Source organism: Sebastes umbrosus, chromosome 6, assembly GCF_015220745.1.
Source record: "Sebastes umbrosus isolate fSebUmb1 chromosome 6, fSebUmb1.pri, whole genome shotgun sequence".
NCBI classification, from domain to species: Eukaryota; Metazoa; Chordata; class Actinopteri; order Perciformes; family Sebastidae; genus Sebastes; species Sebastes umbrosus.
The window spans coordinates 35,103,904-35,131,783 of record NC_051274.1 but is presented as its reverse complement, the minus strand read 5'-3'; the positions used below and the strand labels follow the sequence as shown (position 1 = coordinate 35,131,783).

Below are 27,880 nucleotides of genomic sequence, written 5' to 3'. Positions count from 1 at the left end.
CCAAATCGATACCACAGTCAAAAAAAACACCAACAACAATAAATCTCATGTAATTCAACACGCACTCTTTTATTAAAAACATTTGAACATTATAAAAAACAGAGGCATGTAGCCTTTAAGTAATAAATAAAAAGAAGTGACCCATTTTGTTCATTTTGGTGTATCAGCGGCATGTTATCAATCAGATGACGGACGCTACATACTGACCATGAATGCATCTGGTCCATCAGCTCAGAGTAGTAGGAGCAGGAGGCAGAGGATTTATTGTCGAAGCGAAAAGCAAACGCACCTATTTGGCAATATTTCAGGTTTAATCCCAATGCTACAAGGGAACCATAACGTTAATGAGGTAATCGCCACGAGGCGGATGGAGCTGTCACAGCCGGTGTGCACGGAGCAGCAGCGCCAGGTAGACCCCCGCAGCAAAAGCTCTACCGGAGAGGCAGTAAAGACCAGAGTCAGCTCTCTGCACATGTTGTCATCTCTTCTTGTAAAATGTCCGGTGTAATCGGTGACACCGGTGTTGTCACGAGTTTATTAACCGAGTACCGTCACTTTTTTTTAATTTTGGCATCGACTTGGTACCGAAGTATCGGTTCTCGTGACATTCCTAGTGATGACAAAGTGACATTAGGTCACATCTGCAGCAGTTTCTGCAAATGTGTTTCAGTTGAAGCCCGTCCAACTGACTGTTTCTGTTTCAATTTGAGCTCATCAATGGGGAGCGATATGTTGTAATGTTAACGCTGCAAATTTTATAGGGCGGGTCCATTATTTAGTTTTTTTATTTTTTATTTTTACATCATTCTGTAGCTTCCCAGTGGTGTTCCTGATGTATTCAAATACGAACATTAAAATTAGACACAAAAACATGGGAGAATAGAGTCCAGATTGGTTATCCTTTAACGTCATGACATTTTTGAATGAGGTCAGAGAAAGATGTTAGAAAAAAAAATGAATGATATTTTTGGAATATTCTGATGGAGCTAAAAACTACATATGACATCACACTGTTGGTAAGGAAAGCCCTGGTATCTGCAGGGCATGCTGGGACACACACAACCTTTGAGTCAACTGGAGGACGCCAGAGAACTGGTTCCACTTCACTGAAGTGTTAACATGATACTTCCTGTGATGCTTATTTTAAGAACGCAGTGTAATATAATAATTATAATAATTAGGAAACCTGTCCCCAGCCGACTCACAAGCTCCAACAAAGTTTCAGTTTCTTATTTCGCTTTTTGCTAAATCATAGATTCTTTGTTTCCTAAAAATGTCCCACACATAGGAAAATACCTTTTAACGTGTGGGATGATACGAGAAATTATAGCCACACTAAAGCTAAAGCATCTTAGGAACAATATGTATGTACGTGCACATGTGAACAAAATGCATGCTCTTAATTTGTTGACCCACAATAGAGCTGTTCTAGTCTTCTTTAGGAGGTCCAGGGGGTCTTTAGGGGGAGATAGCAGGTCAACAGTAGATGTCAAGTGGTGAACATCATCTGAAAGCTGAGAACCTGAAGATTAATCTGAGATGCAGCTCAGCACTGTGTCAAGTTGTTCTAGTTATAAATCTGAATTAATAATTATTTAAAACTTAATAGTGAAGGTCCTTTCTGACAGTGAAGTGAAGTTGTCATATCGCTCCATTCAAAGCCACCAGACTCCCTTCACAAAAACAGTCATTTTAACTCGCAGAACACGGGAGTATACATACAACCTTACTTAAAAAAATAACCCTTTCAGTTATTTCCAAACGGCTAACGTTAACTCTTAACCTACGTCACTGCTTTTTTGCTACGGCTGAGTAGGAAAACGCAGATGAAGACTTTACACTTTGAGTCACATGCTGCTCGAGTTAAGATTGTTATTGTAATGACTTACTCAAGGTACACAAGAATTAACGTCAGAATGTGCTAATGACGGCACCGCTTTGGTTCAGAATGTCTCAACAACTTTTTGATGTTTTGCTGGTACATTTTGTACAGACAATCATGAGGAAAGGAAGATGAATCAGTCTGCAGATATAATGACCTCATGGAGCCGGGAGCAGGACAGTGGAATGGAAGTGTAATTACTCTTTGCTTTGCATTTAAAAAAAACATTGCCACGTTGAGATCAAAAATAGTACTGTGACCCCAGGGGTTGCTGGCACTGAGAAATTACTAACAAATTCCTGCACATTATACCCTATTATCAGTCTTTTAATGATGAGAAAGAAACATTTTAAATGGTTTATCTTAACGATACAATACAAACATTAGGAACTTCTAAAAGAAAGACAGTGAAAGACCTAGAAGTAAGAATTTTACATTACGTTATTTTCTTTTTTTCTTGTAAAGTTATGACTTTATTCTCGTAATATTACGCTTTTTTTCTCGTAAAGTTATGACTTTATTCAAAGTAATATAGCGACTTTTTTTCTCGTAAAGTTATGACTTTATTCTCGAAATATAGCGACTTTTTTTCTCATAAAGTTATGACTTTATTCTCGTTATATTATGTATTTTTTCTCGTAAAGTTATGACTTTATTCTCGTTATATTATGACTTTTTTCTCGTAAAGTTATGACTTTATTCTCATCATATTATGACTTTATTGTGTAAATCTCAGATGTTTTTTCCCTCAATGTGGTCCTAATACTCCATAGTACATTGTCTCTTTGGCCCTCCTGCATTAGACTGATATACTATATACTTAGACTATAAACTTGTGACTTCCTCAAAGTACACAAGAATTAACGTCAGAATGTGCTAATGACGGCACCGCTTTGGTTCAGAATGTCTCAACAACTTTTTGATGTTTTGCTGGTACATTTTGTACAGACAATCATGAGGAAAGGAAGATGAATCAGTCTGCAGATATAATGACCTCATGGAGCCGGGAGCAGGACAGTGGAATGGAAGTGTAATTACTCTTTGCTTTGCATTTAAAAAAAACATTGCCACGTTGAAATCAAAAATAGTACTGTGGCCCCAGGGGTTGCTGGCACTGAGAAATTACTAACAAATTCCTGCACATTATACCCTATTATCAGTCTTTTAATGATGAGTTATGACTTTATTCTCATAATATTACGACTTTTTTTCTCGTAAAGTTACGACTTTATTCTCGTAATATTACGACTTTTTTTCTCGTAAAGTTATGACTTTATTCTCGTCATATTATGACTTTTTTTCTCGTAATATTCTGACTTTATTCTTGTAATATTCTGACTTTATTGTGTAAATCTCAGATGTTTTTTCCCTCAATGTGGCCCTAATACTCCGTAGTACATTGTCTCTTTGGCCCTCACTGCATTAGACTTATATACTATATACTTAGACTATAAACTGTGTTACCTTCATCACAATGATCAGATGCCTAAAATGGCTCTTTTGATAGTAAAGGCTGCTGACCCCGGCCTCAGAGTATCTGTGAACTTCTGAGAATTCCCCCAACAACCCACTTCATCGGCGCTGTGTAGTCTTGATGAGTAATAAGTGATAAGTTGAGCAACATGAATGTGTAACTTTGGTTCATGCTGAAGCCTCTAGAATGAAAACTCAGCTGAGTCATGTGCGGGTGCCTTGGTTGCTAGCCAACACTCTCACTGAGTGATTAATGTTGGCAGGGACCATTTATTTATTTCCATATTTGTATTTAAATGATTTTATTTTAGTCTAAAGTCTGCAGTGCATGACTCAAGGACCAAACAGTAATAAAGTGTTGTGGCCTGCTTTCCATGTGTGTGGGTGTGTGTGTGTGAAGGGAGTCCCTGTATGGACACATGCAAATTAGAATCACTACCCAGTATATGATGGAGAATCCAACCACAACAACAACAACAACACGGTGGAATATAATTTCCATGCTGTGTGACCATCTTTTGTTCCTGCTCTCTCTCGCTTCCTCCATCTGTAATAATAGCTGCCCACACCTGATTTCATCGCTTCATCTATTTATATTTCTTCTTGTATTATCTTGTGTTCCCTGTTGTCTGTCAACATAAATGTGTTTTATCTTGCCAACAAAAAGCAGTAATGCCGGGTGGTGAAGTGAGTAAAGCAAGAGGACTAAGGACTAACACAGATGCTCGCTGGCTGAGAGAGAAACGGCCACAACTTTCAGTGTTGAGGTCAAGTTATAAATCAGTGGTCAAGATGCAATATGCTCGCAGGGGTCCCGTGTTGGGTGTCCGACTTTCATTCAGAACACCAGATTTCATGTCCCGTCACAGACCTGTGATTGACAACATTAAAGGAATAGTTGACCCAAAAATGATATATAGTTTGCATCATATTGGCTCTCTGTGCTCCCAGAAAAGGACCAGTGTGTAACAGTTAGTTATTAATAAAGTCATAACTTTACATGAAAAAAAGTCTGAATATTATGAGAATAAAGTCTTAATATTACGAGACTAAAGTCCTAACTTTACAAGAAAAATGTCTGAATATTACGAGAATAAAGTCTTAATATTACGAGAATAAAGTCATAACTTTACGAGAAAAAAAGAAAATAACACGTAAAATTACTCCTTTATAATATTCTGACTTTATTCTCTAAATCTCAGATTTATGTTTTCTCCTCAATGTGGCCCTAATACTCCGTCGTACCGTCATTCCATAGACCTACAACAATGATAAATAACAATGTAAATGTAAACAAAAAACAGTTATATATTTCCATTTGTATAAATCCACAGGGAGCCGCTGGAGAGGAGCTGAAGAGCTGCAGGTTGCTGACCGCTGATTTAGGGGGAGCTATTGGCAGAAATGGAATATAATATTAATAATAATGTGTTCTTTAGTGTTTAATCACTAAATAATAAATAAATATAATAATATATAATATATAATAATATTATAATAAATATAATAAATAATAGATAATGAGAGTCGTTGTGTTTTCGTTAGCTTAGAATGAAACATTTATATCTACATAGGGAGTCCTCCATGTTTCTACGGTAGCCCAGAAAGGACAAACCAAACTCTGTTAACTTTTCCTGTTTGGGCCGGAGTCGATAACGTTACCCGCTCCTTTAGCCGCCGCTCTCTCTCTCTCTCTCTCTCTCTCTCTCTCTCTCGCTTCATTACTCACTTCCCACACTCTACGCACTGGCTCTGCTCCAAATGACCTACGCTACTCTTACAACACCCGGCTCTATAGAGAGGGACATTCGCATTTTCGCGTGGCCAACGTAGTTCTTCTACGCTCTCGGCACACGGGAGAGGTTTCAGTTGGTTGCAATCTGCCACTAGATACCGCCATATCCTACACACTGCTCCTTTTAAGGAGAGCGGAGCGCCCAAAACATCAAAGCATGTCAGTGCAAACAGCCTTCAACTTCGAGTCAGAACAAAAGACAGCAAAAAAGATAACAAAACGTCCGGAAAACGTCTGAAAGCGTCTTGAGCAGCATTATCCAAGTAAGTCATGTTGAGTCGAATCGTGACGTGAATGTTGGCAGAACATAGTCTGCGGTTTGGCAGAATTGCCCAATGGATTATGACTAAAAGAAAGCAAATAACTCCTCTATACTCTCTTGTATGTGATGATGAAGTAATCATTGCTCAATTTAAGCATCAGTCTGAGACGTCACCTTCTTTCTGGTGGTAACTCTACTCCATCGCCATGATTAGTTTCATCAATAATGTGATGCAATCTTTGATGAAACTAATCCGCATTGTGAAATAACTAATCCTCGGGTCCGCACGAAAAAGCAGCTCACTCCGCACGAGCAGTGAGAACTCAAGATCTTTAGATGTCAATATAAATCCTAAGGAAGCGATTATTGAATACAGCTGGCTTGTGATGAAGGACTCATTTCATTTCATCTGGGACTCATCTGAGTGCTGGAAAAAGTCAATGTATTAAAACTAAAAATCTAAAACTTTCCAAATCCCTGTAAAATACCAAGAAGAAAGAATAGTCATGACGTCATAACTTTACAAGAAAAAAGTCGTAATATTACAAGAAAAATGTCATAAGCTATAGTTGAAGACAAAACAGGACTCGCACATGAGACTGTGTAGGCGGCAGATTGGTTATCACACGCTTGGCGGTGCCATGGGGATAGCCTCCTGCATGCGTGGGCGTCCCCCTGTGTAGGATTCCCCATGCAAATTCCTTGGAAGCATTGGCTCATTGTTGTAGTAACTGTGGGATCCCCTACCATGCCTTCAGCCATAATATCTTTTAGTATTCCCTGCGGTTGTTTCACGGTATCGGTCCATCAGGAGATGACGTACAGGTGCTCAATTTAACTCCTTCACTGATAAACAGGTATGACAGGCATTCTGTTAATCTTTCTGTCTGGTTGTCTGTCTGTTTTATTATACAGAGATCAGACAATATGTCATTCAAATAAACATGCATCTAAAAAATGAGTCTAGAGATTATAGAAAAATCTAATTATATCATATAAAATGTTGCCTTTTCCCAACAGGGAAATGGATGATAAGATAAGAAGATTGAGCTTAGTGCAGGTTTGTATTTTAAGATTCTGATTCTGACAAATAATTTAGTAATAGGGTAGAAAGTAAGACCTCATCAGAAAGTAAGTAAGAGGATAATGAACGGCGAGCCGGTCGACAGGGACGATGCTGCACCCCGACGCAAAGGTCTCTCATCGCCCTGAAGGGGTTTATTTCACAACAATCACCAGCTAGCTGTACATTATCCCCGTTATTACACGGCTACCTACTGAAGAAATCAATCATTTTGCCACAAAAACGGTCCGACACCAGAGCTGCGCCCATAGCAACATTCTGTTATAGAGACATTACAGAACGCAGAACGCCATGATTGACCAATCAGAATCGAGTATTCAACACAGCCGTGTAATAATAAGCCATTTTACTGACTTTTAAACCCTAATATGTACTACACTGAGTGTATGACTTTTTTTAATGAGCTGGAGGCTGCAGCAGGTTTCACTGAAACCCAAATAAAAATAGGGAAACCACAGCTCCCTGGGTTTATGCATGAGGCGAAACCCAGGGATGAGAGATGAAAAAAAAACAAAAAAACACAAACCCACAATTGGAGGAGTCACACGTGAAAGTCAAAAAAGAGATAATGGTAATATAACTCTTGGCTGCAGTCCACCATGTTTGCCAGTGTTTTTCCCTTGATGCAAATGCTCTTTCGTCACCGCTTGCTGTGACAGGACAGCATATAAAAACAGCAAGGTTCAGTGAGACAGAATAGACAGCTCAGAGAAAGAGAATACCAGAGTTCATCCAACAGAATAGACAGAAGGACAGTTCAGGTTTCACTCAACTTTTCAAGGCATTTGCTTCTACTCATCACCATGAACTCCACCGCTCTAATGGTGAGTACCATCAAAGATTTTACAGATTTATTTGACAGATTAAGAGTTTGATACGTCTGAGTGATGAGTCTAAATCAAATCAACTTTATGTGCTGGTAGTATTAATTCTTTGTGTTAGACTGTATGCTTCCAAAGAGAGGTCAGAGGTCCCGATAGCAGCAGCCCTGATACGACACCATAAAAATAAAAGCGTGCAAGACTTTTGGAAATGACCTTCTAGGAATAATTTTGACTGCAAAATTCATCTTTAAAATTAATTCATATATTTTCCAAACAATATGACTATTATTAAAGGTCTGTTTTGAGGGCATTTTAGCTTCTTATTTGGTGCTTGATAGTGAGGTCAGATAGGAAACACAAAGACAGAAAGCTGAAGGAGCTGAGGATCTCAGCTGGCTGTTTGACGTTGATAATGTGTCTCTAATGTAAATCTGTGTGTGTGTTTGTTTCCAGCTTTTACTGGGACTGATGGGGACGGTGTGGAGTGCACCTGTCTGTGACCCGCAAATGAAACCTAAATGTAGTGATGGTTGTGAATGGACTGCTGGACATCAAATGTCAGACTTCAAACATGTGTCGGACCTCCATGACTCTTCAGTTGCACCCTGGGATCTCATGTGAGTCTTCGTTCTGTTGTTATATACATCTTACTCAAATACAAGTAGAGTTACTTTGTTGAATATTTTCTCTGATTAGTTATGTATAAGTTAATAAAGGGCTCTTTTAAAAGATATTTTGGGGTAAAAGTAATTGAGTTACTTTGCAGAGCTGAAATTGATCTTAAGCTTCTAACAGCTCTAAGTGTCGGGGTATGCTCAGACAGAAGTGGTTCAAATCAGTGCAGGAAGTGGGCCGGTACTCCCCCGTTACGCAGTACCGGCACTTCTACGTTTTACTCTTCGGCGTACCGGGACCTTTTCTTGAGTACCGGAGCTTCTCTCTCAAGCTGCGGGTACTCCGCTCTTCCCTCTCCATCACCAGCTTCTCTGGGAGATTCATTCATTTATCTACACAATGTTCACGTCCTTTTTGTAAAATAATTAGTGAACTGTTTGTCAGAATTTTTTTTTAAATTTAGATTTATGAACAAATATAATTAATGAAACATTATCTAAAAGTTTTCAGAATATGTGTAAAATAATAATAAAATGATTATTCAACTAGCTATAGTAAGTTTTGTCTTTAATGTCAATTAATTAATGCCTACATCTGTTATTAATATTATTTTTGGTGCATTTAATTGCATATTTATTTATTTATTTATTTATTTATTTATTTATTTATTTATTTATTTATTTATTTATTTATTTATCTATTTATTTATTTATTATTTTGGCAGGTTCCGTCCTCCATAACTTCAACCGTTTGGCATTCTGCTTCCATGTACACCTCCATTTATTGATAGACATTTTTCTTTTCCTTTTCTTTTCCAGGGAGAATACGCAATTAGACAGAGAGCCTCAACATATCGATTACGCTCATTGCAGGCCTTGCAAAGTGGAGGGCAAGACCGCCAAGGAAATCTTCCTCCAGGTTTCAGTCTACGAGAAGATATGCAACGGCAGCGGTGTCGTCTGGTGCAAGTGTCCCTTCAAACTGGCTGTCGGGTGTACATGTGTCAGCGAACAATGACTAAAAGTCGTAGTCCTTGTAGCAAACATAATATCTGGAATATTATTATGACATATGCTGTGTTTTTCAACAATAGATTTTTTTTCTATGTTTTATTTTTTCAGTCTCACACAACTTTGGTCCATTTTGGTTGAGCTCTTGAAAGTACCTCTATATTTATTCATGTTGTAGGACATATATCTTTGTATTAGGTATGCATAGATCTAATTTATTTATATATTTGTTACAATTAATACAATATATATAATATAATATAATATAATATAATATAATATAAAACCCCGTCCTTTATGTCAGGCTAAATCTAATTTCATTTTAGAAACCTTAATAGCTGAAGTTCCTAATGTATGTCAGTGACATGAATTAACTCTATAACATGTTTTTTTTACATGAGATTAAATTTCGTAAATTGCTGTGTTTTTGTCACAGATGTCGTCGGGGGGGGGAATCCGATTTTGTGGAGATAAACCCCCTCTGTTTGTGAGATGTAGTATGCATTATATCACACTTTTGTTGCATATCATGTAATGTGCAATAACAACAACTTAATACTTTCAGAATATGTGTGTTCAATACATATGTGAGAACTATATTTTTATTTTTGTTTGCATTATATGCATTATAAAATGTTACCATTGTTGAGTTGATTGTACTCTTAATAAACTTTATTAAATTCAAGTATAATCAGAATGTTTGGACTTTTTGTATCAGTCACTTAGAAACAGCTACTATATGTACTACTATATATATATATATATATATATACATATTTACTGTATATACTATATGCAGTAGCTGAAGGTATGATGTCACATACTTTTGTGTACTGGGGTTGTTTTCCATGGTTTGGGCTACGCCTCTTAGTTCTAATGAAGAGAAATCTTTATTTTAGACCATAGTGTGGTCCCAGCTTGGTGGCAACAGTTCGGGGGAGGCCCATATCTACTTTAACATGACAATGGCTCGGTAAATGGTAAATGGACTTGCATTTATATAGCGCTTTTCTAGTCTTCCGACCACTCAAAGCACTCTACACTACATGTTAGTATTCACCCATTCACACAAACATTCATACACTGATATCAGAGGCTGCTAAGGAGCCAACCTGCCCATCAGGATCTAATCTAAAGACTCATTCACACACCGATGGCTCAGCCTTCAGGAGCAGTTTGGGGTTAAGTGTCTTGCTCAAGGACACATCGACATGTGACCCGAAGCAGCCGGGGATCGAACCTCCGATTGGTGGACAACCTGCTCTACCCTCTGAGCCACAGCCGCCCCCCTCGGTCCAGAAAGAAGAACCTGACTGGTCTGCACTGACGCCAACCCCATCCAATACCTTTGGGATGACTCAGAACGCCGACTGTGAGCCAGACCTCATCAGCCAACCCATGTTTTACAAACTGTTACACCTCTGTGTATACATATATATATATATATATATATATATACACACACACACTTATTACTTCTCTGTTCAACCACATTCCTGTACGCCTCTGTGTACATACTGTATATTACTTCTCATCATGCATAGACATACTACATCCTGTTTACATTCAGTTTTTCCCATCTGAAATACTGTCTTCAACTAAATTACAAATTTCCATTTCCATTATTATTCTATATTTACTTATGTTACGTTTGTCTATTCTATTGTTATCTTTCTATTATTGTTAATTTTCTATAATCTTAGTTTTTTTTATTATTCTACCTATCTATGGAGGACGGAACCTGCCAAAATTAAAAAAATAAATAAATAAATGACTGAATAAATAGATGAATATATCATATAGATACAATGTGACATTAATTGATATTTCTGTTTTAATTAGCTTCTTCGTTTATTTATCTTTGTATGAACCCCCGTATTTATTTACTCTATATCTATATGCATTTATTTTATTGAATTTTAAATGTATTTATTTATTTATTTTTGCATTTATTTTATATTTATTTTTAAATGTATGTATTTATTTATGTATTTATGCATTTATTTATTTATGCACGAGTTTCCCTTTGCATTTCGCCCCTTGTTTAGTTCCCCAAACTTTATCAGATCTATTTTCTGTATTCTTTATTTACACATTTCTTCGAGGGAATCAATAAATAAATAAATACAAAAAAAAACAAAACAAAAAAACAGAAATATCAATTTATTTCACATTTTATCAATTAATTAAAGGGACTGTTTGTAACTTTTTAAGCGTATAAATGTACCGGGTTGGGACACATTCGCGCTCGCTTGTGGCCAGAATCTCTCCTCCTCTGCCTGCTTGCCTTCACTCACACACCGTGCTCCTTCTCTCTCTCTCTCTCCACCTCTCACGTGCATGCTGCTCACTCTACACTGCAGAAGAGTTAGTTTAGCTCTGAGAATATCTAGTGAATGTTCAGTGGACGTTTGTGCAGAAATAACTGCTGCAGCTCCTCCAGACCAACAGAGGTTTCCCGTGTCTTGTGAAGTGACAGGGCTCCGCAGAGAGAAACGTTATCACCGGCACCATGTCGGAGACGGTAACGTTTCTCTTCCTGCAGCGGGGCTGAAGCAGGAAGAGAAACGTTATCGTCTCCGACCAGGTGCCAGTGTCTCTCTCCGGCTGCGGTCGGAGGCGATAACGTTTCTCTTCCTGCTTCAGCCTCAAAGCCAACACTAGGATCAGCATTGATTCATGGAGAGACCTTGGTCTGGTCAGCTAACATTACTGCCAAGCAGCTGAAATATAGAGTGATATTGTGCTTTTAGCTGACGTGTGTCTCCTCACTGTGTTGAGTGATGCTCCTTCATGTCTATGTAGAGCGAGCACAAGCGCCAGCAACAGGACGCTGACTTTAGTTGACTTAACGGACACAGGTGAAGCTGTTAACAAGCAATTTATGAAAGTTACAAATAGTCCCTCTAAAGTGGTGGACACACATCCAACGTCAGCAGCGCGTGGCTGCTGCATTACCTGTTGTTTTTTATTTCGGCGTACCTGTTAACAGGTTAGAGCTGCCACACTGCCCGCATGAGACATGCGTCTCTTTTATAGAATAGAGGTCTCGCCTATTTTTGACGCGAGCCAAGCGCAATTCACAACAACAACAGACAGTGAAAGTGATCTTGACTGCATATTATCATCATATCAGCTACAATAATACAGTTTACATGTCTAGACATCTGTAGAATATGTCACAGAGAGTGAAGGTGATCTAGTGACTGTATATTGACATCATATCAGCAAGACTTTACTACAGTTTCGATGTCTATCTGTAGAATATGTTACGGAGAAGAAAAAAAAGTAAAGATTTATTTTTAAATCAACCCTTCCTGCTTTCGTCTCAAAATAAAAGCCCTCAAGCATTTTTTTCTATGGACAGAATTCCTTAATTTGTAACACAGGGCTTTTATTCTGAAATATGTGCCAGACAGTGTTTTAGAACATGCAGTGACTTGGAGAGCTCAATGAATGAACACATTATGAGTTTTAATGGTGGATTATTAGTATTATTTACAAATTAACACACGTTTCTTAACCTTTCTCTGTCTAAAATAAATATAAATCACATTTATCATGAAATTAAATGGCCATTAAAAGGCAAACTCTATTTAGAAAGAAAGGGCTGACAGCACCAGACATGCATCTGGTGTTTCACTTTTAATGGCCATTTAATAAAAGCCTTGTGTTAACAAATGAAGGAATTCTGTCCACAGAAAAAACACTTGAGGGCTTTTACTTTGACTGAAAGCAGGGAGTGTTGATTTAAACCCCAAACTTTATCAATGTGTTCACACCAGATGCGTGCATCACGCAGCCACCACATGCTCCTGACGTTGTATATGTGCTCCGAGCTTAAGGCTCAAGTATTCTGTCCATTGAGTGCAGGTGATTGTGGTTGTAGTAGCAGCATCCAGCCAGCAGGTGGCAACAACAACAACATGTAGACGGACATGTTTCTAGTTCCGGGTCAGCAGCGCTCTCTTTCCTGTCGGCCATCAGTCCTGAAGGTGCGTGTCTGAGCAGCGCTCCTCTAAAACATCTAAAACTCGTCTTCTTCCATAAACAGCCGAGATCTACTGCAGTAATACCGCCGTTAAGGTGTCTGTTTAGCTGTACAGGAGGTTTGGATGCAGTTAAAGGGAGAAATAGTGTGTAAATATCGGATGTTAGTTGAGTCTCTGAGCAGCCGCATGCGGCCGGGAGGAGCTAGCATGCTAACTGAGGAGCTAACATGCTAACGTGCTAACTGCCTGTAGTGATGGTTTCTGATGGTTTCTGATGGTTTCTGATGGTTTCTGATGGTTTCTGTTGGTTTCTGATGGTTTCTGATGGTTTCTGATGGTTTCTGTTGGTTTCTGATGGTTTCTGTTGGTTTCTGATGGTTTCTGATGGTTTCTGTTTAGACTCGCTGAATAAATGTGCTCTTTTATATGTTTATATGTTTGATATCTTTAGGTAGTTGTGTTGCAAAGCGCCTGTGAACATGTGAACATGTGAACAGTCTGCTGGCTGGTCTGAACATCCAGATGTGTCTGAAACGCATTTTATTCTTTTATTGTTAATTTTAATACTTATTCATTTTTTTATGATCAATTTTTGTATTGGTATTTAAGCATAATTCTATAGGGTGGGGTTCCACATTGATAGATCACCATTAGAGTAACAGACTAAACGATACGAACCTGGCAAGCAGCTCCAGGAAAGAAAAACAAACCAGTACTGAGTTATTCTCTGTTTGATGCACTGACTGGAGCTGGGAGAAACAATATTTGGTTTTCTTCTGTGTATATAAATACTTAGTGAAATGACAGTAAAGTGAATTTTGAATCTTAAAGTAAAACTCGTCGGCTTCTCTGATTTCTGTTTTTCGCTTTAATTTCTTTCTTTCAGATTTGTAGGCGACTACCTGTTCAACCTGTCAACATGCAGAACGACGCTGGTGAATTTGTGGACCTTTACGTCCCACGTAAATGGTAAGAGGCTTGTATTCTTGTATTGTGTCAGAGGTGGAAGAAGTATTCAGATCCTTTACTTGAACTAGTAGTACCACACTAGGGATGTCACGATACCAGAAATCTAGTAGTCTATACCAAATTCGATACCACGGTACAAAAAAAACCACAACAATAAATCCCCTGTACTGTAATTCAACACGCACTCTTTTATTAAAAACATTTGAACATTACAAAAACAGAGGCATGTAGGCTTTGAGTAGGCATACGTACCCTCAAGGCAAAGGTCAGGCAGATTCAGACGGGCTCAAAGAAGAGATAGGAGACATCAACAGCGTCGGTAAATCACTTCGGTCTGTGATGACTCCATTACACTGAAGTGAGAAAGACGCATGTCAAGTTTAATTACTCACAATAAAAAACAAAATATTAGATGCCAAGACGATACGCCACGATGTTTCTTTGTGTTAAGAAGGATTTTGCAACCTAGGAAAGTTACCACAATAATTTTCACCTCAGTCTCAGTGATGATTATGGATGTCACGATACCCGAAATCTAGTAGTCGACACCGATACCAGTGAATTTCCACGATTCTCAATACCAAATCGATACCACAGTCAAAAAAACAACACAATAATAAATCCCCTGTACTGTAATTCAACACGCACTCTTTTATTAAAAACATTTGAACATTACAAAAACAGAGGCATGTAGCCTTTAAGTAATAAATAAAAATAATTGACCCATTTTGTTCATTTTGGCGTATCAGCGGCATGTTATCAATCAGATGACGGACGCTACATACTGACCGTGAATGCATCTGGTCCATCAGCTCAGAGTAGTAGGAGCAGGAGGCAGAGGATTTATTGTCGAAGCGAAAAGCAAACGCACCTATTTGGCAATATTTCAGGTTTAATCCCAATGCTACAAGGGAACCATAACGTTAATGAGATAATTGCCACGAGGCGGATGGAGCCGTCACAACCGGTGTGCACGGAGCAGCAGCGCCAGGTAGACCCCCGCAGCAAAGCCCCGCAGCAAAAGCTCTACCGGAGAGGCCAGACACACTGCCACCCGACAGTAAAGACCAGAGTCAGCTCTGCACATGTTGTCATCTCTTCTTGTAAAATGTCCAGTGTAATCGGTGACACCGGTGTTGTCACAAATTTATTTACTGGTGGGATCATTTTCCTCACCGTCACATCCCTACCAACGACCGTTACAGGCATCGTACGGTTCCTTCGGTACTGTAGAAAAAGAGTACCGTCCCTTTTTTAGAATTTTGGCATCGACTTGGTACCGCTTCTCGTGACATCCCTATACCACACTGCAGAAAATACTCTACGAGTACAAGGCCTGCATTCAAAAGCTTACTTGAATAAAAATATGCAAGTGTTGTCATCAAAATGTACTTTAAAGTATGAATAGTAAAAGTTTTAGTTAGTCATAGTGCAGTAAAATGTTCCCCGTCAGTGTTTTCCAGTCATATATCTGATGTATTAATATTACTGCTGCATTCATGTGTATGTTGCATTTTGACTCCTTTATATATCCTGGCTAGTTTAATCTACAGCAATGCATCATGGTCTATAAGATCATCATGTGTTTATGGCGTCGCTGTCCTGTGAGAACCACGTATCTCTAAAAAGTCGGCCTGTTTTCAGCTTTGTCACGATGCATTTTCCAGCTGATCCGAGAGGCTTTTTAAAGAGTTTATTTAGCTTCAGGAGGACGAGGATGAAGAGAATTTACTCTTCATCTCTGTTTATCACAAACATTCAACATCAACACATCTGGCGATACCTGGTTCTACCTGGACAGGAAGTAAATACATCTGTCTGATAAATGTAGTGGAGAAAAAAAGTACAATATTTACCTCTGAGATGTAGTGGAGTAGAAGTATAGAGTAGCAGAGAATGGAAATACTCCAGTAAAGTACAAGTATCTTGAATTTGTGCTTCAGAACTGTATTTGAGTAAATGTACTTCGTTACATTCAGAGGATAAACATGAATTTAGTATTTGTGGGAAGTAGCCTGCTATCTTAGTGACGGTAGAAATGATTGGGTTGAGGTGCAGCTGAAAGCGTTGTTCTGCAGAGTATCAGGGCTGTGAATGGTGGTGACATTTCATTTACATGAACATTAAATTAAAGTATTGCATGTGTGTGTTGCAGCTCTGCTAGCAACAGAATCATTGGAGCGAAGGACCACGCCTCCATCCAGATCAACATTGCTGAGGTAAAATAAGGAGTTTCAGTTTTAAAGTTTATCCTGTCATATGTAAAAGAAAAGCATGAAACTACACCAGTGTGTCTAGACTGAGCCTCTAGTGGACATGCTGTGTTGATGGTTAATATCAGTTATTTTAAATAATACTAATAAAACTTGGCATCAAGACCACAACAATACCTTTATTGATATCTTGATGTGCTGAGTATAAATTAATATTGAACCTTGTTTTTTCATTCAGCTGAAGTCACTTTTAGGTGTTTCATGTTAATACTCTACAGATGCACAATATGGATTTTCCTCAGCCGATACTGATAATTACCTGCTTCTCATGGCCAATACCGATAACATAACTGATAATTTCACATTTCTGTATTTTAAAAAGTTCATAACCTGTAGTTTATGCACACCTGAGGGTAAGAAAGATGTTGTGAGTAAAGATGAATGATTAAATATTCCATAGCTCTGACCGAACTAAATCTAACTGACATCACTCTTGTTAAAACAAAGAACAGTTCTGACTCTTCAAATGTTCATTTATTTATTTTATAGTAAAGTGCATCAAAAAAACTGATTGCAATCTTGTCTTCCTCTGAACCTGTGAAAAACAGCCACACTATCAACATGTTTGGCTCTCTAGTCAGCGTGTGCCTTTTATTGTTCTTCTTCTTCTGTGTTTGTTGGCAGATCGCAAACCAACTTCAAAGGTGCATCGGAGTGTATAAATGCTGCTTATTTAATTTTCAGAATAATACATGATATAAATTTCCCATTGTCAGTGGATAATTCATCGGGCCCAATAAATAGCATTTATCCTTAAATACAAGCAGAAAATAACAAATAAAAGTAGCTATGGTGTACCACATTGGCCTGAATACAATCATAAATCACACCTGGAAAAAGTGGGTTTGTATCTATATGTAATGTATATGTCTAATTAACTTCTTAACTGATTTGTAATTCTCAAAGCTGAAAGAGTCTGAGCCATAAACCAAAAATTCCATTCATGCTGCTGCAGAATTTTGCAGGATAAAGGTTTGGTTTTGAGATCAAACCGTTCATTCTCCGTTCTTCAAAACCAGAAACAATTACATCTTTTTACTTGCGTTAAAAAGGCAACGTTGACCGGACCTCCAAAGATGTTTATCACGAGATCAATGTCTACATTTTGTTAGCTTTAACCGTAATACGGTCAAAGTATTTCAGTCACACTACTGAAGATGTGTTGCACCCTATTTGTGAATTTTATCCGTTTTTATACCACAGCCTGCAACTGGCAATAAGGTCGTCCACTAGCTTGGTGACACACGCTCTACTGTCTGAATGGACTCTGTATATAGCTGTAAAACAAACTGTAGACTCACTGCTGGTTGTAAATATTTGCATGTAGTTGGCAACAGGAGTAAACCACAGCAACACAACGGGAGTGAGGTTGAATAGTTGAGGGAAAAACTGACGCTGTAACAATGTGAAGCTGGACTATTTAATTTCCGTACCATGGAAACGGGAATAATATTGGAAAAGTTTTGTTGGCAATTAATAGAACCGTGACAGAATATTAGTGTCATTGTGGCCATCATTGTGAACGTAGTCGATGAGTCATCTGAGACAAAATCCACTTATTGTCCCAATCGGTCAGTTGTTAAACAATTTATTATAAATCACATGTTAACATGCTGCTGCTGTGGCTTCCATCTATTAGATATAGGTATATTTCTCCCGTCAGTGACTAGAGATGCACCGATCCCACTTCTTTAGTCCCGATACAGATACCTGGGTATCGGCCGGAACCAAGTACCGATCCGATACCAGGGTTTAATTAATGAGCTGTATGCTGTAAAACAATCTTAAAAATTAACAGAATTTCTATTTATTATTAAATGAATACATTCTACACCAGCAACTTGGTAGAAAAAATCTTAAAAATTATCAGGTTTTTATTTATTAAAATAATAAATCATACACCAGCAACTTGGTAGAAAAAATCTTAAAAATTATCAGGTTTTTATTTATTAAAACAATAAATCATACACCAGCAACTTGGTTAAACGTCTTCAAGATTAACAGAAATTACAATTCAAGTGTAAACCTTTTTAATGCAGCAAAAAGTTGGTAAATGTTTTCAAAATGTTCTCTAAGCTGCTGAAACACTGGTACTTTACCTTCTCAGATTTGTAAGTGGTTTTGTTGTAAATTATTCAAGATGCAACCTTCTTGTGAAACCCCCCCCCCCGATGTCAGAGGATAAAGATTTTACACATATCTTTATGTGAAGGACTTGAATATTTATAAAAACAGAAAACCTGCATGTGTCCCATGTGTAACGGTTGTTTTGGACTTTATAGATGTTCTTATCTGGTTTCCTCTGCAGGTGGACAAGGTGACCGGTCGCTTCAATGGTCAGTTCAAGACCTACGCCATCTGTGGCGCCATCCGCAGGATGGTAAGTGTCACCGCCGTCACATGAACAGAATATCCATCACTTTACTTGTCACTCATCAGTAAGCGTGTTTTAGGAACGTTTATTCTGATCTGCTCGTCACATCGCACAGCACATACTGTAGGTTTTAAATCTACTCGTATTTTCTTTTTTTCTGAATTTGTCAGTAGGTACTTTTTTAGCACAGGTTTTGTTTTTTCTGGAACCCTTAAATTGAATTAGGATCAAGGTCAACATGAATTGGAATTTTTAGTAATTTCAGCTGTAGTTAGTTTCTAGTAAAGAATTATTTTTGTAGATGTGCAGTTTCTTTCACTCTTCTATTAAGAGTTTGACGGCTTTTCTGAAGTGGAAACTTTGACCTGAGTGTGTTGGTGGATGTCATGACAACCGATACTTCAGTACCAAGACGATGCCAATCGGCTGCTAACAGCTAACGCTAACTAGCTCTCCTGCTGATTTCAACGCTGGTTTGTTTTTCACAATGTAGCATTATCAGGAAACCAAACATGTTTTCTATCATCACCAGAACGCCGTTGACTGTAGAAATACTGTCCTGTCACGGCTGCACAGTCCTGCACGGAGCTAACGGCAAACGTTAACGGGATGTGCCGTACACTATGATTTATCCAGGCTATACTCTGTAAAGATGAGTATTGGGGGCGCCCTGGTAGCTCGCCTGGTAAAGCGCGTGCCCCATGTACCAAGGCTGAGTCCATACCGCGGCGGCCTGGGTTTGAATCCGACTTTGCTGCGTGTCTGTCGTCCCCTCTCGCTCCCCCTTTCACAACTATCTCTGTCACTATCAAATAAAGGCAAAAAGCCAATAAAACAATCTTTAAAAAAAGGTTATTTTATGAAGGTAAATTCCAACGTTGTCATGATGCGTTCAAACGTAATCTTGTAAAATTTAGTTGTTGGCGCGGAATAAATCCAGTTGTTTGAAGGACATGTTTTCGCAGCAATATTAAATAGATAATTATGACCTGTTTAACTTCTTAACAAAAACCAGTACGACAACGGTAATAAAGGAGTGGATGTTGAAAACCATGGGATGTATTGTTTTACTTTTATTTTTTTACCTTGGTATCGAATTGGGTATCAAGAATCGTGAAGTTTCCCTGGTATTGGTATGAAATACTAAATGTGTGGTATGGTGACTTCCCTGGTCTCTACTGGGAACCTGCCTCTGCCATGAGATCGTCTTCTAAACACAGAGCTTTTGTCTGAACAGATCTTTGTTTTTCCTCCTACAGGGCGAGTCTGATGACTCCATCCTGAGGCTGGCAAAGAATGACACTGTTGTCGCAAAGTAAGAATCTGTTCTCAAATGTCCCAACTATGGCAGAATTACCATTTTTTATAGATATGAAAATATATAAGCATGAACACGGATGACCAACAAGTAGTCACGATTATCTGAACTACATGTTACATTGAAACCAATTCAAGTTCAGACTTTTGGAAATAATGAAGTAAGGGATAATGTACAGCGAGTCCATCATTGTTGTGAAAGAAACCCCGACTGGTACAATAATGTTCCATAAGAAAGAGGTATGATAGGCCTCACTGTGAGCCTACTGTTAAGATACAGTTACTAAATGGGGCTTTTATTTTGAAGGAGTGTGTGTGGAGGAGGCATAATTTGACTGAATGACCCGCTAGCTGTACATTATCCTGCTTATCACACAGCTACTTACTAAAGAAATCAATAATTTGACACCAAAACGGTCCTCCTGTTATACATAGCAGCGGTCTGTTATACATGGCAACGGTCTGTTATACATAGCAACGGTCTGTTATACATGGCAACAGTCTGTTATACATGGCAAAGGTCTGTTATACATGGCAACGGTCTGTTATACATAGCAACAGTCTGTTATACATGGCAACGGTCTGTTATACATGGCAACGGTCTGTTATAAAGAAATGACACTGTAGAACACCGTGATTGACCAATCAGAATCGAGTATTCAACAGTGCCGTGTAATAAGGAAATATGATATGTAGGCCTTTTTCTCAGCAGACAATAAAAAGCACAGGTGTCACTCTTAACATTAAGGATGGCTCCGGTGTTCTCTCTCCTGCAAGTTGTGTTGTTGATTTGAGAAAACACTAAAAACGAACTGTTTAGATTAACAATGTAACAGTAAAAATACATCCGCTCGCTATGTTTTGATTTAAAACTTCTGAACACTCTAGAATTTCACCTTTTAATGGACGCTGTTGGAAAAAAGTGTCTCAAATCCAGGCAGGATGTGTATAAATTAAATTAGTTAAAATCTGTTATCAGTTGACAACTAACGCTTATTTTCCCTTCCTCTTTCCCTCTTTTGTTTCACAGGACCCTCTAAGTGTGACGCTGGAGAAGTGGAAACTTTGTAAAAAATAAAATGAAAAAAAAAAAAAACTTTCTTTGTCATTGTTATTTGTTTTAAATGAAGTATTCTAAATGTGTCAGGCAGCTGTCTTGTCTGGGTTTTAGACCCGAGCTTTAATTCACTGGAACCTTTCAACAGCTTTCCCAACTTGGTGATGTTCTCTGGTCATTGGCTGCATGCCAAAGCTCTTAATTGCATCCCCCTTTCCCTCACTTGCGTCTTTTCCTTGCGTCTTAGTCCCTCCCACCAGGGAAGCATGGAGAGACGCAAGGAAACCATGCGAGGAGAGAGGAAACGAGGAAAGCCGTTTTAAGAGCAAAGGAACGTCGTTTCCTCTGGAGAGTCACGTGAAGCCACATCCGTTTCTGATGACAGCAGCAGCTGATCACATCTGGATCAGCTGTCAGTCAGCTTTAACAGCTGTTTGTGTCTGAACTGTACTAGTACTAATAAAGACACGTGCTCTTTATATTACTTATTCATTATTAGCGTCTGTAGTTATTGATATTCTGATTGTGAGTTCATTATTTAATAACTCTGGACATTATTTATTAGGCTAAAGGGAAAAGTGAAATGATGTAACTCATATCAAACCGACGTTCAGGAATCATCAGCCTCATGTGACTGAATGGAAATGAGGATAAATGATGTAAAGGTGTTTGTTGCTGACAGACAGACTCTCCTTCTCTCTCTGACTTTAATAGTTTCATTAATAAAAGTTAACGGGGGAAATAACAGATCATGAAAAGAAAAATCATTCTAATAAATGCAGAAAGTTATTTTAAGTCAGTTTATCAGGTTAGATAAACCCCTCAGTGTCAGGCTGCTTCACTGACGCTGTGAGAAGCAGAGATACTGCAGGTCCTTCTGCTGCTGCTCAGAGCTTCAGTTAACACAGATTATAACTAGATGGTGAATCAGAAGACAACTAAACTATAAAATGTTTAATCTGTGATCTGTCTTCACTCTGGTATGAAACTCAGTGACGTTGAAAGGTAAAGTTATCAGATCAGTCTGATCAGCAGCAGCGTCCAATCAGTGACTGATATCCAATACGGGGGCGTGTCTATCAGCAGCAGCGTCCAATCAGTAACTGATATCCAATAAGGGGGCGTGTCGTTCGGTAAAAGACTTTCATGGAGGATACACTGGTGTCTCCTCGCTCCTCGCTCCTCGCTCCTCGATGCACAAATAAGAGCTTTGGGACGGTCTTCAAGATGGCGCACCAGAACAACTTCCGGTTCAAGCAAGGATCGAGGAGCGAGGAAACGAAAATTAAGAGCTTTGGCATGCACCCCCAAAACAGAAAGCTCATACTATACTAGTAGTACAACCTCATACTATACTAGTAGTACAACCTCATACTATACTAGTAGAACAACCTCATACTATACTAGTAATACTACCTGATACTATACTAGTAGTACAACCTCATACTATACTAGTAGTACTACCTGATACTATACTAGTGGAACAACCTCATACTATACTAGTAGTACAACCTCATACTATACTAGTAGTACTACCTCATACTATACTAATAGAACAACCTCATACTATACTAGTAGAACAACCTCATACTATACTAGTAGTACAACCTCATACTATACTAGTAGTACTACCTGATACTATACTAGTGGAACAACCTCATACTATACTAGTAGTACAACCTCATACTATACTAGTAGTACTACCTCATACTATACTAATAGAACAACCTCATACTATACTAGTAGTACAACCTCATACTATACTAGTAGTACTACCTGATACTATACTAGTGGAACAACCTTATACTATACTAGTAGTACTACCTCATACTATACTAATAGAACAACCTCATACTATACTAGTAGTACAACCTCATACTATGCTAGTAGTACAACCTCATACTATACTAGTAGTACTACCTCATACTATACTAGTAGTACAACCTCATACTATACTAGTAGAACAACCTCATACTATACTAGTAGTACTACCTCATACTATACTAGTAGTACAACCTCATACTATACTAGTAGTACAACCTCATACTATACTAATAGTACAACCTCATACTATACTAGTAGTACAACCTCACACTATACTAGTAGTACAACCTCATACTATACTAGTAGTACAACCTCACACTATACTAGTAGTACAACCTCATACTATACTAGTAGTACAACCTCATACTATACTAGTAGTATAACCTCATACTATACTAGTAGTACAACCTCATACTATACTAGTAGTATAACCTCATACTATACTAGTAGTACAACCTCATACTATACTAGTAGAACAACCTCATACTATACTAGTAGTATAACCTCATACTATACTAGTAGTACAACCTCATACTATACTAGTAGAACAACCTCATACTATACTAGTAGAACAACCTCATACTATACTAGTAGTACAACCTCATACTATACTAGTAGTACAGGTTACAGGTAACAGGTTACAGACAGGTTACAGGTTACAGACAGGTTACAGGTTACAGGTTACAGACAGGTTACAGGTTACAGACAGGTTGCAGGTTACAGACAGATTACAGGTTAAAGACAGGTTACAGACAGGTTACAGGTTACAGGTTACAGGTTACAGACAGGTTACAGGTTACAGGTTACAGGTTACAGACAGGTTACAGGTTACAGGTTACAGACAGGTTACAGGTTACAGGTTACAGGTTACAGGTTACAGGTTACAGGTTACAGACAGGTTACAAGTTACAGGTTACAGGTTACAGGTTACAGACAGGTTACAGGTTACAGGTTACAGGTTACAGGTTACAGGTTACAGACAGGTTACAAGTTACAGGTTACAGGTTACAGACAGGTTACAGGTTACAGGTTACAGGTTACATGCCATTCCTGCCAGGTCCAATATGGCGCCCACGTTGACAAAGTTTCTTTTAACCAAGAGGAAAGGAGCTCTTGTGACTCGACCAATCAGATTCAGCTGTCCTTTTCTCTCCCGAGTATAAAAGCCTCGCCTCCCTAACAGAGCTCAGTTGTTGCATCTCACTCTGCTGCCTTTGAAGCACTGCTGTGAGAGTTAGATCAGAGTTCAATCATCCTCTTCATCCCTCAGTTCATCCTCTTCATCCCTCAGTTCATCCTCTTCATCCCTCAGTTCAACTTCTTCATCCCTCACTTCAACCAGCCTCTTCATCCCTCAGCTGTGAGAGTTAAATCATCTTCTTCATCCCTCAGTTCAACCCCTTCAGACACAGCTTCAGGAAACATGGTGAGTATGGAACATCGGACGCTTTCTTCCTGATCTAACCAGGCTCACAGCCCACATTTAGTCAGTTAATGATCAATTTAAACTAACTCTTTATCAGCATTAACGTTGGCTTAGTTAACTAACAAAGCCTCATGTTTTAATTGTGCTTTTTAATATAAATTGCAGTTCAAAGGATTGGTGTGAAAAGGCAGAGCCTATAGATTAAATGTTATTTGTAAAGTTCCTACCAGCCTCTCCAGTCTGTGTGAAAGGCTGAAGGTTTTTCTAATAAAATCAGTGAATCAGACACTGAAACCGCTCTACTGGTGTTAAAAGCTGCATGTGTATGAAAAACATGACCACAGGTCTGTCTGGTTTTGGAAGACTTAAGATAATGTCCCTCCACAGATATCTAATGTAATAATTATATATGTTCTTAACATGACATTTAATCATATGTTCTGCGTGGATAATCAGCTATTTGTGTGTCTGATGATTCCTTTTAAGACTGTAAATAAATGGGCAGCATGTGTCAGATGACTTGGTCATGATGTTGTTGCATCTTGCTTCTTTACAAAGAGTCCTTTATCCCCCCCGCCCCCACACATCACCCACTCCTGCCTTTGGACCATAGCTGTCTGAAGTGTCTCATTAGACATGGTTAAAACGTATAGATGTCTGGCAATATGTAATGCTGTAATGTTCCATTTGTCCTCCAGCGTGAGTGTATCTCAGTGCACGTCGGTCAGGCCGGTGTCCAGATTGGCAACGCCTGCTGGGAGCTCTACTGCCTGGAACATGGGATCCAGCCAGACGGACAGATGCCCAGCGGCAAGACCATCGGAGGAGGAGATGACTCCTTCAACACCTTCTTCAGTGAGACTGGAGCTGGAAAGCACGTCCCCAGAGCTGTGTTTGTCGACCTGGAGCCCACGGTCATTGGTAAGCCCTCTGGTTGGAAAGTCCTTCATGTCTGCCATCATCTTATTGAGCTCTGAGAGCAGCCACAGGTGAGCCCAATCTGAACACAATCAGGGCTCCTCTAACTCTGAGACCTGCAAAACTAACTTCACTAGGCTCTAAGGGCTCTACTTGATGACGTTTTAAGGGGAAGCTCGTCTGAATAACAGGGATCTGTTGGTGAAATGTCTTGTCTCTGTCTCCCTGATTGTGGTTACCTCATGTCCAATACTCAAATGGCCATAGTCTCCAGCCCTCACCACTTGTGTCACCTGAACACCTCTCATTAAACGTAGCTGACGTAAGTTGCCTCTTATTTCATAAAGTCAAACCCTCCAGTGATTTCTGATTTGTAATCTGTCTCTCCAGATGAGGTGCGCACTGGGACGTACCGCCAGCTGTTCCACCCTGAGCAGCTGATCACTGGCAAGGAGGACGCCGCCAACAACTACGCCCGTGGACACTACACCATCGGCAAAGAGATCATTGAACTGGTTCTGGACAGGATCCGCAAACTGGTGGGTAAAGTACAGCAGGCCAAGTTCCTTCCTAATACATTATACTTTTCTTTTCTTTTTAATGCACAAACCTTATTGTGGTATTTCAAATTTGTATTGCTGTTTTCATGCAGTCGTGGACCACATGGGACTTTATTTTGGAGTAAATATGAGCAGTAGTCAACGGAGAGAGATAAATATTTTTATGATCCTGTTTGAATTGCTCCATGAATCAGCAGATGATGTTTGTACATTTAAAAGATCATTTATCAAGTCCAGAAAGTCTCAGTTTGTCGTATCATTTAGTTTAGTGTGAAACCACTCAGTGAACTACATCTCTCGTCTCACACAACACACATCACCAGCACTAGCCTGATAACTTCGCTCTGTTCCAGTCCCAGATGACCCGTTATCTGACCTGATGTGTTCCATCAGAGACTCCTGGTCTTTTTATCAGTCAGGAAGAGAAAGAAGGATCAGACGTGTTGCTGGTGTGAGTTCATCCCAGCAGGAAACACTCAGACATCGTAGCTTCAGAGAGAGAGAGACGTCTCTACCACACTTTTAGGTGTGTCCTCTTTCTAATGACGTATTTTCACAATCGGATACTTCAACAGTTTTACAACAAACTGAGACTTTCTGAACTTACAAAATGATCTTTTAAATGTATAAACATCATCTGTGTGATTCGTGGAGCGATTCAAACAGGATCATAAACATATTTGTCTCTCTCCGTTGACTACCGTTCATATCTTTTCTGAAATCAGGTCCCATGGTGGTCACAGGAAGGGGCGGGACTTCAGCTCTCTATTTCAGGGTAAATCATTTCTCTCATGTGTGATCAGTGTCCTTCCTTCTCTGTCCTCAGTCTGACCAGTGCACCGGCCTCCAGGGCTTCCTGGTCTTCCACAGCTTCGGAGGTGGCACCGGCTCCGGTTTCACCTCCCTGCTGATGGAGCGTCTGTCCGTCGACTACGGCAAGAAGTCGAAGCTGGAGTTCTCCATCTACCCAGCTCCCCAGGTGTCCACCGCCGTGGTCGAGCCCTACAACGCCATCCTGACCACCCACACCACCCTGGAGCACTCCGACTGCGCCTTCATGGTGGACAACGAGGCCATCTACGATATCTGCCGCAGGAACCTGGACATCGAGCGTCCCTCCTACACCAACCTGAACCGGCTGATCAGTCAGATCGTCTCCTCCATCACCGCCTCCCTTCGTTTCGACGGCGCCCTCAATGTCGATCTGACGGAGTTCCAGACCAACTTGGTGCCGTATCCCCGCATCCACTTCCCTCTGGCCACCTACGCCCCGGTCATCTCTGCTGAGAAGGCGTACCACGAGCAGTTAACGGTGTCAGAAATCACCAACGCCTGCTTCGAGCCGGCCAATCAGCTGGTTAAATGTGACCCTCGCCACGGCAAGTACATGGCTTGCTGCCTCTTGTACCGCGGTGACGTGGTGCCCAAAGATGTGAACGCTGCCATCGCCGCCATCAAGACCAAGCGCTCCATCCAGTTTGTGGACTGGTGCCCAACTGGTTTCAAGGTGGGCATCAACTACCAGCCTCCCACTGTGGTTCCTGGTGGAGACCTGGCCAAGGTGCAGAGGGCCGTGTGCATGCTGAGCAACACCACCGCCATCGCAGAGGCCTGGGCTCGCCTCGACCACAAGTTTGATCTGATGTACGCCAAGAGGGCCTTCGTTCACTGGTACGTGGGCGAGGGGATGGAGGAGGGAGAGTTCTCCGAGGCCAGAGAGGACATGGCGGCTCTGGAGAAGGATTACGAGGAGGTTGGAACCGATAGTGTGGGGGAGGATGAGGAGGAGGATGATGGAGAGTATTAAACTGATGTGTGTGTGTGTGTGTGTGTGTGTGTTCGTTGAGGAGGAGGATGGAGAGTTAAACTGATGTGCACTTAAATAAAATAACTTCTTCCACTGTATTAATGTTTTACTGTCTTTAATACACTCCACAGAGAGGAAGTACAGTTACAGTATTTTTAATAGAGCAGTGCAGATTGTGTTTTTCTGTTTCTCTAGTTGTCACTGATGCTAAATGCATGCTGCCATCGTGTGCAGTATCAAACTGGTTTGCACAGTTTTTAGTGGAACAGTTACTCTGCTCACACCACTGATAAACATTTAACATGACTGATAAACATTTAACATGACTGATAAACATTTAACATGACTGATACACATTTAACATGACTGATACACATTTAACATGACTGATAAACATTTAACATGACTGATACACATT

The 27,880-nt window shown here is 39.6% G+C and overlaps 2 protein-coding genes across 5 annotated transcripts; both read left to right on the top strand.

Annotated features, from left to right (window-relative positions):
• Window positions 1-12,832: 12,832 nt before the first annotated feature.
• rps21 (ribosomal protein S21) lies at window positions 12,833-20,966 on the top strand. 4 transcript variants are annotated; one of them, XM_037773296.1, is made up of 6 exons: window positions 12,843-12,940; window positions 13,824-13,906; window positions 16,062-16,125; window positions 18,488-18,559; window positions 19,813-19,868; window positions 20,901-20,966. In XM_037773296.1, the coding sequence occupies exons 1-6, from the start codon at window positions 12,884-12,886 to the stop codon at window positions 20,908-20,910; spliced, it is 342 nt and encodes a 113-aa protein (XP_037629224.1). In that variant the 5' UTR covers window positions 12,843-12,883; the 3' UTR covers window positions 20,911-20,966. The 4 variants fall into 4 exon arrangements, with proteins under 4 accessions (XP_037629225.1, XP_037629224.1, XP_037629226.1 ...); XM_037773298.1 differs by having other exon boundaries at window positions 12,900-13,014; XM_037773299.1 differs by lacking the exon at window positions 12,843-12,940 and adding an exon at window positions 13,007-13,031.
• Window positions 20,967-24,024: 3,058 nt separating this feature from the next.
• On the top strand, window positions 24,025-27,538 carry LOC119490047 (tubulin alpha chain-like). Its single transcript, XM_037773223.1, has 4 exons — window positions 24,025-24,177; window positions 24,876-25,098; window positions 25,486-25,634; window positions 26,482-27,538. Exons 1-4 carry the CDS (start codon window positions 24,175-24,177, stop codon window positions 27,460-27,462), a joined length of 1,356 nt encoding a protein of 451 aa, XP_037629151.1. The 5' UTR covers window positions 24,025-24,174; the 3' UTR covers window positions 27,463-27,538.
• Window positions 27,539-27,880: the final 342 nt, after the last annotated feature.